This window comes from Equus caballus, chromosome 17 (assembly GCF_041296265.1).
Source record: "Equus caballus isolate H_3958 breed thoroughbred chromosome 17, TB-T2T, whole genome shotgun sequence".
In the NCBI taxonomy this organism is placed as follows: domain Eukaryota; kingdom Metazoa; phylum Chordata; class Mammalia; order Perissodactyla; family Equidae; genus Equus; species Equus caballus.
In genome coordinates this window covers 19791604-19811011 of record NC_091700.1, presented here as the reverse complement: position 1 = coordinate 19811011, position 19408 = coordinate 19791604, and the positions used below count along the sequence as shown (strand labels likewise).

At 47.4% G+C, this 19408-nt stretch overlaps 1 protein-coding gene across 1 annotated transcript in view; it reads right to left on the bottom strand.

Annotated features, from left to right (window-relative positions):
* The window catches only part of FGF9 (fibroblast growth factor 9), a 31191-nt gene extending 13232 nt beyond the window's left edge, over positions 1–17959 (bottom strand). The window contains exons 1-2 of the mRNA XM_005601094.4: positions 16854–17959; positions 8115–8218 (exon numbers count right to left, since the gene is read on the bottom strand). Of these exons, the coding sequence (XP_005601151.1) occupies positions 8115–8218; positions 16854–17130 (381 nt within the window). The 5' untranslated portion in view covers positions 17131–17959. The remainder of the gene's footprint in view (positions 1–8114; positions 8219–16853) is intronic.
* Positions 17960–19408: the final 1449 nt, after the last annotated feature.

Here is a 19408-nt window from a genome sequence, read left to right as displayed (position 1 = left end):
AAAGATGATTTTCCACTAACTAATGGCCAGCAGTACAGATGCTAAGGAAAGAAATGAACCACTAAATAAAAACTAGGCTACTAGAAAGAAAAACCTTTTCCAAAATCCTATCTATGAAGGAAAAACTAAAATCCTGCTCTAATATGTGGTTTACTCTGGTAAAAAAATATTTTTTATTCACAAAAATGGATGGTCACTCTTATGCATTATTTATCGGACAAGGTTTACTAATTCATCTACGTTCAAACCGTAATTTGTCGCTTACTATCTATGTGACCTTGAGTAAGTCACTAAGCCACTAAACTCTCCTCTCCTCATCTCTCAAACAAGGACATTGTATGAACTAAATCAAAGAGTACAGCAGAAGATGCTCCTCTGAGGAGCTGCCCTCTTTATCATCAAAGAATTATTATTTGCCCTTTGAAAATTGCCAATGTACGTATGCAATATAAGGCAATGCATCTGGTTTAAATGCATAAGGTTTAAAACCACCCATTTCCATAGCAAGCCTGCTAGCAAGTAGATTACCAAGCAAACGACCCTTTTCATTTCCTTACATGAATTACATTCATTGGAGACGCCATGCACAGGACATGCCTGAACATCTACCATAAAGCAATCTGAACTGACACACCATACTGACAAATTGCAAAGTCTAGTGGTTCCTTGACATTTGGGATGGTATCCTGTTCCATAAACACACAAGTTTACTCTGCGTGGTCAAAAGTTGCTCAGTCAGCACTGCACAGCGCCTAACGGAGACAAGAAGGTCTCCAATAAACTGCCAAGGTCCAGCTGCCTCCCAGCACACCGCTGACCCTCCTTGCTAGGACCTCACACGTACCAGGATGCTTTCAAAAGTGGCATCTGCAGATCCCTGGAAGACAAAGCACCTAATCTGGGTGGCTACAAGTTTTCTACAAGAACGTTCTCACTTTGTCTTTTCATTTCATGAAAAAGTAAATGAATTGTTTGAAGGCTATTCTGGACTCTCCAGATGACCTATAACCACATGCTGCCACCTACAAATGTATTTGTGTTTAAAATTACTCTCCGCGCTAAGTAGTGCTACTTTCACCGTAGGGCTAATCGGAAAAGAAAAAGACAGACTCAGAACATCAGTGATGACCAGAGGATATCATCCGGTTTCCCAGTAACTCGACTAGGACGACAGTGGGGGAACTGCCCTCCAGAGGCCTCCAGGTGCTCTGAGGAATGGGTGTGCTGAGCTCAAAGCTGGGCCACAGCTGCCGGGCCACACTGACACTGAAGCCACGTCTGAAGTGAGCCTCAGACATCATCCAGTCCATTAAATCCATCATGCCAATTTGGATTTTATTGGTTTATAATTTAGTGTGAGTTTTAATATTCATATGTTTTGAATTGTAGTTGCCAAAGAGGTATAAGGAGTTTATGTTTGTACATACTCAAATAACATAATAAAACGATTTAAGTCAATATGGGCTTCTAAGGATCCAAGATACTTTATTTTTTCCTCTTAAAGAGGTTGATACATGGGCTGGCCCGGTGGCGCAGCGGTTAAGTTCACACATTCCGCTTCGGTGGCCTGGGTTCACCGGTTCGGATCCCAGGTATGAACATGGCACTGCTTGGCACGCCATGCTGTGATAGGCGTCCCACATAGAAAGTAGAGGAAGATGGGCATGGATGTTCACTCAGGGCCAGTCTTCCTCAGCTAAAAGATGAGGATTGGTGGCAGATCTTAGCTCAGAGCTAATTTTCCTCAAAAACAAAAACAAAAACAATGTAAAGTGGTTGATACATTCCTTCATTCTGGGGCAGGCTGATCTACAGGGTCCCTCCCACCTCCACTCTCCACACTGGAAACACCACACAAGAAACTTCTTTGGCTCACGTGTCTCCACCCATTGGAGACAACTGCCCCTTTTGATTTTTTAAAAAGTTTATGTGCGGGGCCGGCCCCGTGGCCGAGCGGTTAAGTTCGTGTGCTCCACTTCGGCGGCCCAGGGTTTCGCCGGTTCGGATCCTGGGCGCAGACGCGGCACCGCTCATCAGGCCATGCTGAGGCAGCGTCCCACATGCCACAACTAGAAGGACCCACAACTAAAATATACAACTACGTACTGAGGGGGATTTGGGGAGAAACAGCAGAAAAAAAAAGAAAGAAAGAAAGACTGGCAACAGTTGGTAGCTCAGATGCCAATCTTTAAAAAGAAAAGTTTATGTGCATTGCAAACACAGTCAAAACCCATCACATCTCAGTTATTGATTATAGGGATTCACATAAACCAGGACCCAGTCGTATCTCTGGAAACTTAACCACCAAATCCACTAGTAAACACCTGTTTTACAAGCATCTCTGTCAGGATGACGGGGGATTCCGAAGCGCTGGTCCGACAGTTGCAAGAACTAGGCTTGAGTCCCTACTCTGCCGTCTAAGAGTTCCGGGCCTTTGATCAAATCACAGAGCCTCTCTCACTCTCGGTGTTAACAGGTAAATGAGATAACTCCAGTGGGAACACAGGACACTATAAGCTGACAACTACTTGCTGGGCAGAGCTATCAATGCATGACGCTCAAATACAGCCAGGCTCTGCATGTATGTGCTTTGGGACAGGCTGAATAGCTGGGTCACCAAACACTTACTGTATGCCTACTGCACATACCACGCACTGCTGGGCCTTTAAGAAACAGAAAGATTCTAAAGACAGAGACTCTGACTCCTAAAAACTGAATCTAGTGGGAAAGACCAACAGGAATTAAAATCCTGGGCAGAACAAGGTAAGTGCTATAGACGTGATACAAACCAGAAATCTGTGCTATCCTTTTGCATCACTTTTGCAGATTCCACGCTCCACACTCCCACATCATTACAATTTTAGTGATTGTGCTACCTTTTTTTAATGAAAAGGTCAAATATCTTTCATTAAATGCAAGCTTCTTGAAGGAAATTAATTTTTTCATAGCACTCTTTTTTGGTGAGATGTTTATTATAGTCAATTATTCTTGATGTTTTAAAGTATCTTAATAGCACTCAGATAATTTAGATTAAGAGCCTAAAAGTAACCATAGGAGCCTTACTTCCTGTCTCTTTGGTAAGGACAAAAGTGACAAAAGTAAACTAATATTCTAATACTTCAATCCTCTTGCCAAGTATGCACTTGTGTGTGAGTGTGACCTAACATCCTCTCTAAATTTCGCCCAGGACATTCTAATCTTTACATGTGAAGGCTTATATGCCTTCATTTATTGTCTGTCCTTCCTTTTCTGAGACGCCTATTCATCCTTCAAGACTCATTTTAAATGTCACAACCCAATTTCCCCAAGCAGTTACTGAAACACTCTCCTAAGCCCCCAAGACAGGTCTGCATTCCCCTAAAATAGGATATTTCATGTTGCACTGAATTATTTATAAGCACATTTCTCCTACGAGATTTTGAGATATTTGTTGCACTGTTATGCACTTAGCACAGTGTTATGCACATAGTAGGTATAAATGTTTGTGAGTGAATGAGCAAACCAATGAATGAATGCATGGATGGATGAACACATGAATACAAAAATCCAACTCCACCCCATAGCTGGAATTATTCAGGTTTTCCTTAAATCACAACATGATGCACATTAGCAATATAGTTTTTCCTATTTCTACATTCTAATAGGATATCAAAATCCTACCTATTTTTCTGAAGAAATATTACTCCACTGACCTCTGACATTTTAGATCTATTCCAAGGTAAACTTGGAAACATAAGCACTACATAGATGAAAAGAGAGAAATAATCCCAAAATATGAAAACACATTTAAAGTAATTTTTGCTATATTTACACACTCATTTACTTTATAAAAGTGACTGCTACTTCCCCAAATCTCCTATTTACCTTCTTTCCTAATGAGATCAGTCTTTTCAAGGTTTCCCCAATGCTTAGAAAGAAAACATCTCCAGTTTATTTTACTGAACTTTACACAACTTCATACAGATCAAAATTCTTTAAGTTACAATTTCTAGTGCATTTGATAACAGAATCATTGCCTGTTTCTTTTCTTTCCTTCTCTCAGTCTAATCACAAAGAGAGTGCAGTATTTTGGTCACTCCTCATTCTAAGTGCCACACCAGGTGTTATACCCACAAACCCAATGGAAGATGTGATTCCTGGCCCTGGAAGAGCCCAGGCTTCACCCTCATTCTCCCGTCACCTGCATTAGGCACAGGCCAAAGGGAAAGGAGGCTGGCTGCCCAGGGAGCTTCCTTCCCAGCTCTATGCGTAAGACCAGAAAGACCTGGCTGCATAAACATCCTGTGTGCACAGAGAACATCACGGGTTAGGCAGACGAGACTTAAGAGTGAAGCCTGAAAAATCCAAACCATGAATGCTTGAGATCCAGAGTAGGAGGAGACAGTCCAGACACCGAAGCCAAGCTCTCCATGTTGCAGATGAGGAGAATGAGGGCCCGGCACCTCGCCAGAGGCAGAGACAAAATGACAGTTCAAGTCTCCTGACTCCTGTTGTCATGTTCTCGCACAACACTATCTTTTTCTCCAGCCTCAGCCATATCCCCCTTGGGCTGGACACAGCAGGGATGACACATCACAATCCATTTCAGCATGGGAATGGAAGAGAGGGATTCTTCCTTCCAGCAGAGTCCTAAGTACACACTGACCATACAAGTGGACACACAGTGAGGTCCACATCTATATGTTTAATGGAGCATAAAAATAAATCACAATGTTTAATTCATTTCAATCCAACAAGCGTTTATTGAGCACCTGCTATATGTAAGAGCCATTGCTATGTGTTAGGCAACACTAAAAGGAAATATGTGTTGGAGCCGCCCATGGCGTAGCAGTTAAGTTCAAGCACTCTGCTTTGGTGGCCCAGGGGTTCATAGGTTGGATCCCGACTGAGGACTTAGCACCGCTCATCAAGCCATGCTGTGGCAGGTGTCCCATATACAAAGTAGAGGAAGATGGGCAGAGATGTCAGCTCAGGGCCAATCTTCCTCAGCAAAAAGAGGAGGATTGATGGGGCATGTTAGCTCAGGGATAACCTCCCTCAAAAAAAAAAAGAAATATGTGGCCCATGTCCTTTTGATACATTGGAGAACACAGAAATACAATTAACTACATGATAAATTGTACTCTTACTTGCCTGATAATGGAAATATAAACTAAGTATTACCGGGGCCCAGAGTAAACCAGAAGAAATGATAACCAGAGTAACTAGGGTTCGAGTTAGGGGTACGGTACAGGTTTTGCAGAAGAGGCAATGATTTCATTGAATCTTCAATAAAGAACACTGCTTCATCAGGTAGAGAAGGGAAGAGAAAGGCATGGCAGGGAGAGGGACTAACTTGACCACTTGCACAAATCAGACGGCCCGGCTTGTGTGGAGAACAGTGAGCAGCCTGACTGAGGTCAAGAGATGACCCTGGCAAAGCAGACCCGGCCAAGCAGTCGGTGAAATCCCCGCCTGCTACGCAGCACAAGGAATGCAGGCAGCAGCCTTCAGAGGCAAGGGTCGGAAGGGGTCGGAGCGGAGCAGGGAAGCTCGCGTCTGGGTTTGAAAGGTAATTCTCCCATTAGTGTGGAGAATGGGTTGGGGATGGGAGAAGTTGGATGCAGAGAAGCCGCTTAAGATACTTTTCCACAAAGGAAATCGCAATATAGAGAAGTGATCCTGGCCAGACTTTCCTCCAAGTGGTTTCCAAGCCTGAGGATACACACGAGAAGGCGTGCAGCTCTCAAGCATAGAAGGAAGAGTCATTTTTGCCTTTTCTCGCCTTTTCCCCCTTGCCTCGCTGGGACTCCGGGACGGGGACTGCCAGCCAGCCGCGCGAGTGCGTGGCCCTGGCAGTGGAGGCGGCAAGCACACTCCTAGCAACACTCTGCGTGCTCGAAAGCCCTACACAGGCAGTTGGGATTCACAGAAAATGTAACAGGACAGGGTTCTCCAACTTTCTGCCCCCTGGCTGCCATTTCAGGCGGTCCTGTCGCTGGTCTTCACTGGGTGTACATTCAGGGACCTCCTCAAGCCCTCACCCTGCTCCCAGCCTGTGCTGCACGTGGGGGTACACAGAAGGAGGGCAGCAAGATGCGAGCAGAGATGAGGAAGGAAGCCCCTGAAAGAACCCAGACGGAGAGACCAGGCTCAGCCGGGACAACAAACGCAGAGGCCACTTTGCTGAACACCAAATTCCATCTGCTCTCCTGTCAACCAATAAACCGCAGGGGGCTGTCAGGCCGCGATTTCATCTGAAAGACCGGTCATCTCTGTACCAGGAAAGCGCTCCGGAGGGTCGTGCACGGTGGTCCACTGAGGGGAACAAGCAGCATGGCCTCTGCTTGTATTTACTCATTCATCACATCCTTTAAAAATTTGTACCTTAATACATGTTCTATAAAATAAAATAACATGTATGAACTATATTCTATATATACAATTTTAAAATAATTTAATAGGCATTACTGAGATCCACACTCAAAAAAAAAGTTTTTGGTGTGACGGTACGTGATAAAAAAAGTTTAGAGACCATTGTGATAAACTATAGTCTCTCCCACTAAAGGTCAGATTGTGTCCTACACACAAAAAGCATTTTATTGAGTTCAATTGTGACCGACTTAATTAAATCCACATTATACACCTGAAAGTGAAAAAAAAATTGGAGTGACAAAAGAACATCACTTTATACTTTAAAAATTTTAAAGCTTCCTTACATCTTGTATCTTTGCACTTAAAAGTGTTGACAAAGATAATTTAGAAAGTAAATAACTTTACCTAAACCAAGAAGTATGTTTAAAAGGCTAAACTCAGTCTTATGTTTAAAAACATATTTTAAAATAATTTCTCTCAAGGAAGCACTTTTTAAAAAAAGAATTAAATAGCTAACAAAATCAACCCATCCAGATTCAAATTTAACCAAGGCAGAAAAATCATCCGTGTGTCATTAAAAGTGGTATGTGCTATATTCAAATTACACAGGCCATAATTTATTGTCATTTGGAGTTTTTGAGTAAAAGTGTGATACTACTTCCAACCATTGCACATGTGTGGGTGTGCACACACATATGTATTTACTAGTATATGGATAGGAAAGGAATATAACTAGAAACAATTTCTCCTGATTCTATATGAAAATACCTTTCATTTCTGTCGACAGGACTCCAGAACTTTTTCCATTCTGAGCTTCCTTTAACGTCCAACTTTTTGTAGAGTCTAATCAAAGTTCTCATATTCCAGATAACGTGGATTAAATTCTCATTTGACTACCAACAATGGCAATGAAAAACTAAGACTGATTTCACTACAAGTTTTTTACTAAAAATTCAACTTAGTGTAGAGTAACTAATAACCTATTTTTCATACTCATACGTTTAGCAAAAATGTTCCTACTGTGTACCACGCACCGTGGCTTAGAAACCACGCTAGCAGACGTAAAGAGATACAAAGATGTAAACTCAGTCCCCTCTTCTCAAGCCAGAGCAGGGCCTTCGCCTCATTCACTGCCGTCCCGAGCACCAACAGCACTGCCTGGCAGCTGGGAAGCTACAGCAAATTTTTCTTCACTGCCTCCCCCAAGGGACACACAACCCAGTGGAGACGGGAAGTGAGACAGGAAAAAAGAAACCCATGATACTTGCAAATAATTATAATATTTTTATATTCTTATTCATATACAAGAATATCTGACAATTTCCATCTCTCTTCTCTCTCCACATAATGAAAATTGTATGCAGCTCAGAAAAAGGGTTCACACTCACTGCATGGTCTATTTCTAGTTTTAATTACAATGCTTGGCAAAACTTGGAAGAAGATAATTTCAATTCATTTCGAAAATCACTCCCATTCAATACAAGAAGATGGGATTTTTCACACTTGCGAATTTTTTATTTACTTGATAATGAAAATGGTTTGGTATACAAATAAAGCATTGTCTTAGAAACTTTGGTCTGGTGAAGATCCAGGGCTGATATCTATTAATAAAAACAAAATGGTTTTCCTCAAAAAGGAAAAACTTACACTCTCCTTGCAAACAGACTCAGTTTCACTTCTAGCTATTTATAATCTAGAGAAAATGCAGTTCGAATCCAATGTGAGACATAAAGATGGGCAACGTCTCTCACGGTACTTACTGATCCATACAGCTCCCCCTTCTCATTCATCCCGAGGTAGAGTCCGCTGTCCACGCCTCGAATGCTGACCAGGCCCACTGCTATACTGATAAATTCCAGAATGCCTATGAGACAAACGGCAGAAGGCGGGAGACAAGTCAGAGCACAGAGCACCTCTTTAGAGTCTCAGCATCCCCAGGCATTTTGAGAGGACACTGAGCCCAGCTCCCAACGTGCACAATCTCACACTCACTAAGCAAGTGTCTTCTCTTAAAACCACGGCCTAAAAGAACTGATTTTTCAACTAAATTCTATCTTATAATAATTATGCAAAAATACTTATCAACATGACACATAACAAGTACATTTTAAAAATAAAATTGCTAGTATTTACATAGATATGCTAAGAAGTGATATGATAGATAAACCAATGTACATATCCTAATTAACCTAAAAGAGTATAGTTTATGGGAAAAAACACTTATTTCCACTTTATAAATGTGAAATTAAGTATTTGTGCATGGGCATAAATAGGGAAAAAAATGCTATTCAGAGAATGGTCTTAATTCCCTCAAAACGAGAGTATAAGGTGATAACCAAAGACTTTATTGGTTTATACAGAAAATTATCCCGCTCTCTATTGCATCACTTTATTGAGCCTCATCTGGAAAACTAAACCAGCCTACATATCCCGGATATTTCTGCTGAAACAAAGTATTGATTTTTGCTGTACTTATCTAAGCCTCAAAGAGATAGCTGAACAATTAAGATGACATAATATTCTGGGGGAAAAAATGCTGGTTCCAAAAATGCTCTTCATTTAAAATAGGCCAGGAATACTATAGTTCGAAATCAAATCAATGTAATGATCTTCTTTTATTTCCTTCTTTTCCCTTTCTTACTCACCAAGAATAACAACACCTAAGCTGGGCATAAATCCCGAATTTTATGGCCCCACAACAGCAGCTTCAATTTCTCTCACTATGTTGTTGTTTTAACATGATTATCCCACAGTGTATTCGGGACAATGCTAATATTACTGTGCTTAGCCATTTTCTCAATTTTGTTATAAAATGCTACACTTTGTGTAGACCTTGCATTAACGCATACCAAATATTGAGTTCTTGTTTTAAAAATATCTTCAAATATTGAAAAATGTACTTACCTTTAAGAGTTTAGAAAAAACTACGGATAACACTGTGCTATAGGCAGTCCCATGTGACTAATGAAAAAGCACTTACGTGGATTTTTAAACAATTAATTTTGCAACTCTCACAAAATAGACTGTGCTGCAATCAAAAGAAGACATGAACCACATAAATCGAAGAAAGCAAACGGTTCCAAGGCGACGTGAAAAAGAGAGATTCCTTACAAAGGAGTATTCCTAATTCTCCTATAAGCACAAAACACAACAAATATCTCATACTTACAGTTTACAGAATTTCTATCTGGACCTGCAAAACTACTTATTTTAACAGAATGTGAAATAGTGTATGAAAAAAATATAAAGAGAAATTACAAATTACATTTTGGATCTGCTAATCCGTGACTCAATAATGGAAGATACATTTAAAATAAGCTAGTTTATTACTAGCCTTCCCTACTCACAAAGCAAATGGAAAGATAAATAAGGCAATACTTGCATGACATTCATTTCACATGAGATGCACTGCCTTATTGATGCAATCATTTTATTTCATTGTGCTATTTCTTTTTTTTTTTTTTTTTTTTTGAGGAAGATTAGCCCTGAGCTAACATCTGCTGCCAATCCTCCTCTTTTTGCTGAGGAAGACTGACCCTGAGCTCACATCCGTGCCCATCTTCCTCTACTTTATATGTGGGACACCTACCACAGCATGGCTTGCCAAGCAGTGCCATGTCTGCACCCAGGATCCGAACCAGCGAACCCCGGGCCGGTTCCAAAGCAAAACTTGTGAACTTAACCACTGTGCCACCTGGCTACCCCCTCATTGTGCTATTTCTGACTCTTATGATTAAAATTGTGGCATTTCACTACTATTAGGAGTCACATACACGTGAATCTCTTCTTAGCTACCTGAAAACATATCACAATATAGGTCATAGTTATCCTGAAATTAGTGTAAGGAATTCATAATGTCCAATTTTCATTGTAAAATGAACGGAAATATTCTGCCCCTTTGAGGTCTGACTAATTTAATATACCAAGACAGTGGGGAAAGCTTTAATCATAAAACTAAAAGACACTTGCATCTTCTTGGAGGCTGTTTGATGACCTTTCTGTTCTCTCAAAACATGAGATAGCTCTGAGAACTAATAATGAATATTAGCCAACGTTGCCCATCAAGCCCAACAGAAAACAGGGAATATGTGATCTCTGAATGGCTGGTCTGCAGAACATCAAAAATAATAACAACAACAACAATCATAATAGCTAGAATACGTGAGCATTTCATCTGTGCCAAATGAGAGGCCTTCTCTCATTCAATCCTCAGAACAACCCTAGGCATTTTAATCTCCAGTCTACAAAAGGGGAAATCAAAGTGTAAGGATGTTAAAGAATTTGCCCCAAGTAATCAGACTCCAGAGCCGACACCCTTATCAATTAGGCACATCTTATTGCTGGGTTGACCTTTTTTTCATGTACCCGTGATTTCTGTACCATTTCCATATAGTTATTCCCTCACCAGCGCCTAGAAGGTGCTACTCAATTGGAATCCACACAGACCCAGTGGGCAGGACTGGAAGGAGCAGAAGAAGTGAACACGTCAGCTACTGGGACTGGCCTTTCTTGTCACGCAGAACGCAGGACAGTGGGTATGCAGACTGTTTACCCAAATGGTTCGTGTACACAGAACACATAGCTTTTTCTATTAAAGGACTTAAGTTCTGACATTATTATTATATATTCTGGAAATGAAAGTATTAAGGTATCCATCTTGTTTCTTTTTCTGGCATCAACAAGATAGAAGTAATTCATAGGCATTGACTTATTCAATCAACAAACTTATTAAATGACTATTATAAAGCCAAGCACCATGCCATTTGTTGAGTATATAAAGATGAATAAGATATAGCCTAGACCCTATACCCTCAAAGAGCTTACCATTTAGTGGGAGGAAGGACATATAAACACATAAATGCAGTAACAATGTGGTGAATGCGGTGAGAGGAAAATGTTGAGAGTATGGTCAGCCCACCGATGGGCTGCTCACTCAGGCTTGGGGACGGGAGTCAGGGGAAGTTTCTCGAAAGAAAGAATACCTGAGACAAGTCTCCGAGGGGACTCTCCACATGCGAAGGAACTAGCTCTATAGTGAGCCCAGTGGAAAAGATTTCATCACCTCAGACCACCATCCATCTCTCTGCAGGTCCTTGCAAAGTAGAGACCTCAAAAAAACAGCCCAGCTTTTTCCGGGGCCACCTCAGTGATCTGAGGGCAAGCAGAACACCAGAACGTCTGAGTCACAGCCATTCCCCCAGATACAGAGCGCCAGTGCTGTAAGGTCAGAAAGACCTGGCAACCTGGCAACAAGATCCCACCCCGTCCACATTGGAATCCTTATCATTCCTGGTACCACCGTGTCCACAACGAACTCTATAACCCCAACAGGTCAACTAACCTCTCTCTGGGCCTGAGCTGCCACCAAGCAAGTGCTTCCCACTGTACTCATTTGAGTGCGGCCCACTCCCCACATGTCTGTTTACATGAGTAGGGCAGCACAGAGGGGCGCTGGACCAATACTAGCCCAGAAGAATACTTCTGTGCAGACATATTTAAATGTTTAATGGTCAATAGGAGAGGACGGGAAAGAAAGAGCAAGGAAGAGAAGCAAGAAGAAAGGAAGGAGGGAGGGAGTAAAGAAGGGAGGGTGGGAAGGAATGGTGAGACTGCGCCTAAAATTAAAACTGTCGCCTTCACATGTGTATCATAGTGGCCTGTTTTTCCTCTTATGCAGACATAACTTAGACATCTTCAACTCAGAGGGCCACAGTAACGAGTGATGAAGTGACGTGGGAAACACAGGTCACTGATGAGTGGCATTTGGCTGTTCCCTCTCATGGAGCCAGCAGTTCCAAATGAGGGTGTGTTCACTGAGCTGCAAGGCGGTCCGATGGGGTCCAATGGGCTCCGATGTCGTCCCTGGTCCGCAAGAGGCAAGGTCAGTTCCCAGGACTACTTCAAGAAAATGACCACACCAGACCTTCCTCCCTGTTCCAGACTTACCAGGTATTAGTGGTCAGCCCCAAAACTCTGTCAAATGAGCCAAACCCAAAGCTGGCCCAGCTCCCAAGAACCCCTCTGAATTGGGCCTCACCTCCAAGGCCACAAGGCCAGTCATGGGAAATGGGAGGCTGGGCAGAAGCTGCTCCACTCTGGCCCACGTTAAACTACCCTCTAGCCTAAAAGCCCCCAACACTCAACAGAGCTGCATTCTTCAGAGGACAAGAATGTGCGCAGACGGTGGAGAGAGGCACGACAGGAGGCTTTCGAAAATAGACTAACACCCCTGGTCACCCCGAAAATCCCACACCAGGGCTGCCAAATCAATCATCACAGAGCCTGCGGCCAAGTCAGGCCCAGTCTGTAGCAACTCGAGCAAATCTCAGAGTTCACTTAGGAAACGACTGACTGAATGGGAATTATAACCCCACCGATTTTTCAAGAACGTGAACCAATCCTGAAAACAGCTCCTTAAATAGGTAGTCTTTGCCGTAGTGAGATAGTGAACAGCCAGATACACAGAACAGAATTTTTTAAATTGCAAAACCCTCGATATAAGATTTTTTTAACCTTAAAAAAAATACTATCATGTTTCTCCCCTCTAGTACAACTTCCACCTGACCCCTGACCCCTTTGAACCAGCAGCCCCAGTTTGGGTGGTCATCTGGGGTCCTGAGGACCCCCGCCTTTCAGAGCCACCACTCTAAGCTAAAGGGCACAGCAGGAGAAGGGACCCTCTTTCCAAGAAGTCCAGGGGTCAACCCGCTCAGGCTTCCCTGTGCCAAGTGAAAGAGCAGACAGGGCTCAATGCTCACTTCTTTATTATTCTACATTGCCATTTCCTCAGTTGAGGTTCTGCTCACTTTGCCCCGTCTAGCAAGTGCTTTAAAGAGAAAAATACATATACGAAAACGAAGCATCTCGTTCCTCCGGCCCATTACCAAGTAACACAACCCCTAGCTCCTTTTCTCCATGCTCAACCCCATCTCCACACCACCACCCTCAAAGGAAAACAAAGGGCTCCCTCAAGGTCCCACCTAAGTTGTCACCGCCGCATCTCCTGCTGGGACAACAGTAAGATTCCCCTGCCCCCACGTCCCCTGCACTGCCGCTGCTGGGTCACCGCCAAGCTCGCCAGCAGCCGCAGTCACCTGCGGTTACATGGGGCTAGCAAACATCATTTTTCCAGCACGTTTCCTTCCGCCGTTTCATTTCAGGTAGAAAAGGCACCTTCAGTTTTAATCAAGGTGGAAACGCACCCCTCCCCCCCGAAGCTACTGTTTTCTAAAGAATCGGAAGGGAAACAGCGGGTGAAGGCGAAGCCCCGGGAGGTGGGCCGGGGCAGGAGGGGCGGCCGGGGCAGGAGGGGCGGCCGCCGGCAGCGGGCGGGGGCGGGGCGGGGCCCCAGGTGGGACGCGCCGCCGCAGACCCGGCCCCGCGCCCGCCCCGCCCTCCGCCCTCCCCGCGCGCCGCCGGGTCCTAGCGCCGCCGCTCAGGCCTCCTGCCGGGCGGGGCAGGGAAAGCGAGGGTAGGAGGCTCCCGGCACACGCATCGCGCTGCAGGGGTTGCTAATATTGGGACCTGCCGCAGCGGTAGCAGCGGGAGACCGCGGCACTGCTGTCACCCCGGGGGCCGCTTCTCACTGCAACCGGATGAAAGACTTAAATAACCCTCCTGCCTCACCCTCCTTCCCCACCCCCACTGCGCACAGCCACCCACTCAGCTCATCCAAACGAGGGTGAGTGACACAGCGGAGCCGCAGGCGCGCCCTTCCCCCGCGGCCGGCTCCTGGCCGACCCTGGAGCTCGAGGCTTGGCGCCCCCTACTCCCAACCTGGACCGGGGCTTCCGCTCCCCTCTCCTCCCACCCAACATTGCCCACCAACCCAGCCAACAGTGCCAGGCGAGTCTAAGGAGTAGAGATGTCACTTCCTTGGCGACACCTTTCTCCAAGCTCCAGGATTGGGGGGAGGGGGGTGACGAAGTCTATAGGGTTTTTTTGTCTTATGGTCTCTATTCAGCCGCTGTACCAGCAGTCCTTGTCCGCTGATCCCAGAACGCGCCTCTCGGGTTCTCCCCATCCTGATGGTCCCCACCATCCCATCCTTGCATCCTCGCTCTACTTGGTGGCAGAGTTACGGGATTTCTAATGACTCGACTGCGTGTAGCAAACGTCCTATCCTAAAGGTGACTGCATCAAAAAAGAAAAAAAAAAAGCCCATGGGGGCGGGCGTGGAGGAGCCCCAACTGGAACATCCCATATCTCTCTACGCCGGGGTCCACTCGTGATACACCGGGGATTCTGAGGTGCTCTCTCGAAGACAGGGCTCGGCTAATTCACACAATGAAGCTGGCCCTGGCCCTGGCCCTGGCCCTGCGGCGCTGCGCCCCTGCCGGGCTCCCCCGGGCCGAGAGGCCGGGCCGAAGCCGGGGCGCAGGAAAGCGGGCCCGCGGGCCGCGAGCTTCGCTCCGGGAAAGCGGTTAACAATAGCACACGCCGCCCCCTCCGCCCACCGCCGCGGCCCTTTGTCCCCCACCCCTTCCCCTGCGGCTCAGGCCTTGCCCGGCCGGGGGCCCCCGACCCACCTCCCGGGCACCGCTGAGCCCAGCGACTCTCCAAGACCCGACTCTTGCTTCAGAAAGGGGAAGAAGGGCCCGAGGTGGGACGGGGGAAGTCAGCGGTCCGACCTCCAGCCGTCCTCAGTCCCTGCCACGAACTCTCCCGCTGCGGCGCGCGCCTCCAGCGGTTCCCACACCGCAAACGACCGCACTGCCCCGGGCGGCGGCTCTCAGCCCCGCTGGACCCACATTCGCACACAAAGAGAAAGAGAAGGGACTAAACTAGGCAAGAAAAATCTGATTCCCTAAACACGGCCAGAAAGTGTCAGCCCCTGCCCGTCGCCTCGGGACACAAGTAGTCTCCGCAGCACCAAGGGCGCATCCGTGCCGGGTGGAAAGGGAGCCGGAAACCGAGCGCGTTTAGGACCGCGCGGAGCCGGCCGGGCGGCCGCCGAGCGCGCCGCGGGGCCCGGGCAGCCGAGCGGGCACCTGCCGGCGGCGAGCGCGGGAGGACGGCTCGGCCCCGCCGCCGGCGCTTCTGGACCTGAACGCCAGGCACCGTAGCAGCCTGAAAGCAGCCAGAGAGGCAGCACTTCCAGCAAAGTTTCTTCTTCGCTTTGCACAACCAGAGCTGCGATGACTTCTCGAGGGGGAGTTATGTTTCAACTGAATAATTGCAAAGCAAAGAGCAGCAGCTATTTCCTTTTTTTTTTTTTTTTAGCAGAGAAGGGAGACAGCCAGAAATATTTACACTGGTAGGTGCAAGGCCTCGTGTATCGGGGACCATCCCCATCTCAGGCCTGAATCTCCCTCACCTTCTGGCATCATCTACGGCCCCACGAATCTAAACAGATAGTTTAGATTGTGGTCAACATCTGGCATTAAAGCATGAGGAAGAAAAATCACCACAGGACTTTGTTTTTTACGACCCAGTTTAAGTATTGTCAGGTGGGTTCACTCAGAAGTTAACTCCTTCCAACAGTCTGGTCGCCCAAACTGGCAATTTTTTTTTTTTTTTTTTTTTTTTTTTTTTGCAAGTAAGGAAGAAACCCGAGTCTCCCCATCGGGACGGTGCTCGCGGACTTCGTGCCGTTGGGCTCAGGGTAGCGGGCATTAAAGTGGACAGTCGCCAGCCCTCGGGTCTGCAACGCTCAATGCTGAGTCACAAATACCCTCCTCGGGAAATGAAATCCTCGGAATGCCCTTTAAAATTAGCTCGCAGCTTTTGCACGCGTGCACACACTCACCCAAGAGAGCCACCCAGGAAACCCACACAGGGCTGTACACTATGGAGATTACAGAGCATAGGTGATAACTTCATAGCTGCAAGGACAAACTCCTGGGGAGCCTTCTGCCCCTTCCCAAGTCATTTTCCCCCCAGCGTCTCTGCCCCTGCTGCTGACAGAGACTCAAACCTGACTTTTTTCACTCCTCCTCCCAACCGAACAAACCAGCGACCTTCGCCCACGGGGCTTTTAGACCCTCGCGGCAGGAAAAAACGATACGCTGAATTTACAATTCAAGCAGTAAACTTACTAGAGGAAAGAGGGAAGGGGCAAAAACTTCAGTTAGGCACAAGACGATAATCACTGCCATCAGGAAAATGCATTTTTAAGTGCTCAGTAGTTAACGATTAAAGCTTTAAACTCGTGGAAACAGTCCATTCAAAAGAAACTTCCTAAACCAGATCTTCCCGAGTATCTGATGCATAAGAACTAGGAACTTGCGTTATATTTATAAATTATGCCCTCCTTTAAAAAAAAAAAAAAAAAAAAAAGGCCTTTCAGTGTAGACTTGCATCAGTGCCAACGGCAGATCTGCAATTCCGGAGGCTTTTTTTTTCTTTTTTCTTTTTTTTTTTTTTTTTTTGAGCTGGCAAGACAGAGAGAGATAGAGGGAGAGATCGCCTCCCGCACCCCCGCCCGGCCACCGCCTTCTTGGTAGTTAGAATCCGAACATGTCATCGCACGGACACTAAAGGGTTAATGGTATACCTACCGAATCGGCTGTGGTCTTTCCTGGTTCCCTGGATAGTACCGTTGGGGAAGATTTCTAAGTGAAATCCAGTCCTGCAGTATAGCTGCCTCCGCCTGAGAATCCCCTTTAAATGATCCAAGTCCGTGACCGCGGGTCCCCTGGGAAGCCCCCCTGCTTCGGACTGACCCAGGTGGTCACTTAACAAAACCGGGCTGTCCACCGGCAACACGGGCACATTCCCAAACGGTACCGCATCCTGCACACCGAAATAGTTCCCAACTTCACCTAAGGGAGCCATCAGAAGACTCGGCTTTCGGAGCACAGGAATAAACAATAATGATGGTGTCAACCCAGGAGATATTAGGCGAGGTATATCCAACTCCCCTCCCTTACTGCAGAGGCAGAGAGAGAAAAAAAGGTTCTTTTCTTCAATCCATTAAATGCATAAATAAAAGTAATCTGCTGTTTCACTGGCACAGGTTCAAGGTCAAACCACCGATAGTCTAAGAAACCACCACTTTATACTCACACACTGACATATTGATAAACATATCTATGTATCTCAATAGATAGATCCCCAGCTCTTAACAGGCAGGAAGGTCTTCATCCCATCCGACCGTAGTAAGGAAAAAAAATTCGTAGCTCCTCCATTTGGTTTGAGATCAGAATGACCATAGCAACTTAAATGCCTAGGCGTTATTATAGGGATTTTTAAGATGCACGGGCTACGTCAGAATTTACGGATCCTGACTCCAGGAAGGCATGCGCTGTTTTTACTCTAACCGACTCTGCAGACATCAGCATGAATCCTTCAAGGGGAAAAAAAAAAAATCTCACGTTGGCGGCGGCGACCAATCTCCCCTCCCGGTCCCCCCTCCAAAAATAATAATAATATTAATTTAAAAACAAAAAGAAGAAAAAAACTTTAGGCGTCCAAAGCTAGTATCCAGAATTCTCCAGAGGCCCGGCAGATGTCCATTGGCTTAGATCGGGCGGCGAGCGAGGAGAGCGGCGTCCGGAGCTCGCGTGCCGCCCTGGCTGCCGCGAACAGGTGTCGCCGCGCGGCCGCCGAGCGCCGTGGCCGCGAGCGCTCCTCCTGCGCAGCCCCCGCCGGCGCGCAGAGTGGCGCAGGCAGCGGCATTGGGCTGGGTTTAAGGTAGCGCCGCGGCCGCCCGGCCGCCCCGCGGTCCTAGCGCCCGCCCGACCGGCCGCGCCGCTCTGCGGCAGGCCCCGCGCGGCGTGCCAGAGCGCGGGACCTCCTGGGGACGGCGCAGGAGCCCTGCTTTACAAAGAAAGATGTACCGGGAGAAGCAGGAGGCGGAAAGCCTGAGTCTCCTGACACGCCAGGTTCCCCTGAGGAATTGAAGCTGGTAACCTAAAACCTTGCTCGATACACTGATGGAGGTTCAGACTGAAACTGGGAAACTAGTTTTCACATGGACTCTGTCATGTTGCATTGCGCTAGGAAATAAAACTTAGTTGAGAGAGCTGGAGGGAAGGGGGTTTGATTTACTGAGCTTGAACGGACATGGCAGTTTCTCGTTCATTCTTCTGCGAAACACAAGCGCAAGCTGTATTGCAGGTAAGACGGGTGGATGTGAAGCCAGCCTCCCTGTCTCTCTCTCCCCCTCTCGCTCGCTCTCTCTCTCACACACACATACACACACACAGAGAGCGAGAGAGGCAGATGTGGCCACCGTTTCGGTTTTGCTCGGGGCTTTCTGCTGGGCATCTTGGGGTCGGCGCTGTGTTCAGGGCCCGCCCGGCGCCGGGGTCGGGGCGGCCGCGGTGCAGTCGGCAGGGGCGCCAGAGAAGCGCCTGGGTCCCCGAGTTCGACGCGCGCGCGCGTCTCCGGAGAGTCGGGTGGAGGAGAGCGCTCCAGTGGGCGCCCTCTTTCCCCCAAACTACGCGATTTAGGGCGAGCAATGCCAGCCCCGGCCCAGTTTCTATTCGGAAGAGCGAAAGGCGAGTTCCAGTGCCCCCGTCCAGGCCGAAGCCCGTCGCTGAGCCGGGAGAGCCGGGCGCGAGGCGCGTGGGGGGCGCCAGGGGACCGCGGCCGCTGCTTCCCGCTCTGCCCACGGGCTGCACGTGGAAGCCTGAGCTCCAGAGCTCAGGCTCGGGTTTCTGCTCGCAGCCGGCGGCCTTCGCGCCCAGCCAGAGGCCGGGACAAAGAAATCCGCCGCCCGGGGCCGCGAGGGGCCCTGCCGGGCCAGGCCCGCCCGAGAGCCCGGCGGCGGCGCGCTCCGCGCGAGGGGCAGCCGGCCTGTGCCCCGGTCCCCCGCGGGGGCGGGTGCTGAGCTCAGCGTCCCCCACACACATACACACACACACACACACTCGCTCTGCAGCCCGCCCGCGGGCCCCGCTCCCCTCCGCTCGTCTTTGTTCACATTGTCTTAGAAATGGCCCGACTCTTGGGTCAAGATGGTGAAAGTTGCCGAGACTTGAGCATAGCTCCAGACTGCGGGACATGCGAGTGAGAAGCCAAGTCGAAAGCAAAGACTGGACCCCTGCGGTGGGAAAGGAGATCAGAGCCTTTCTATGGGGGAGAAGTCGGATCCACCTTAGTAGTCGGC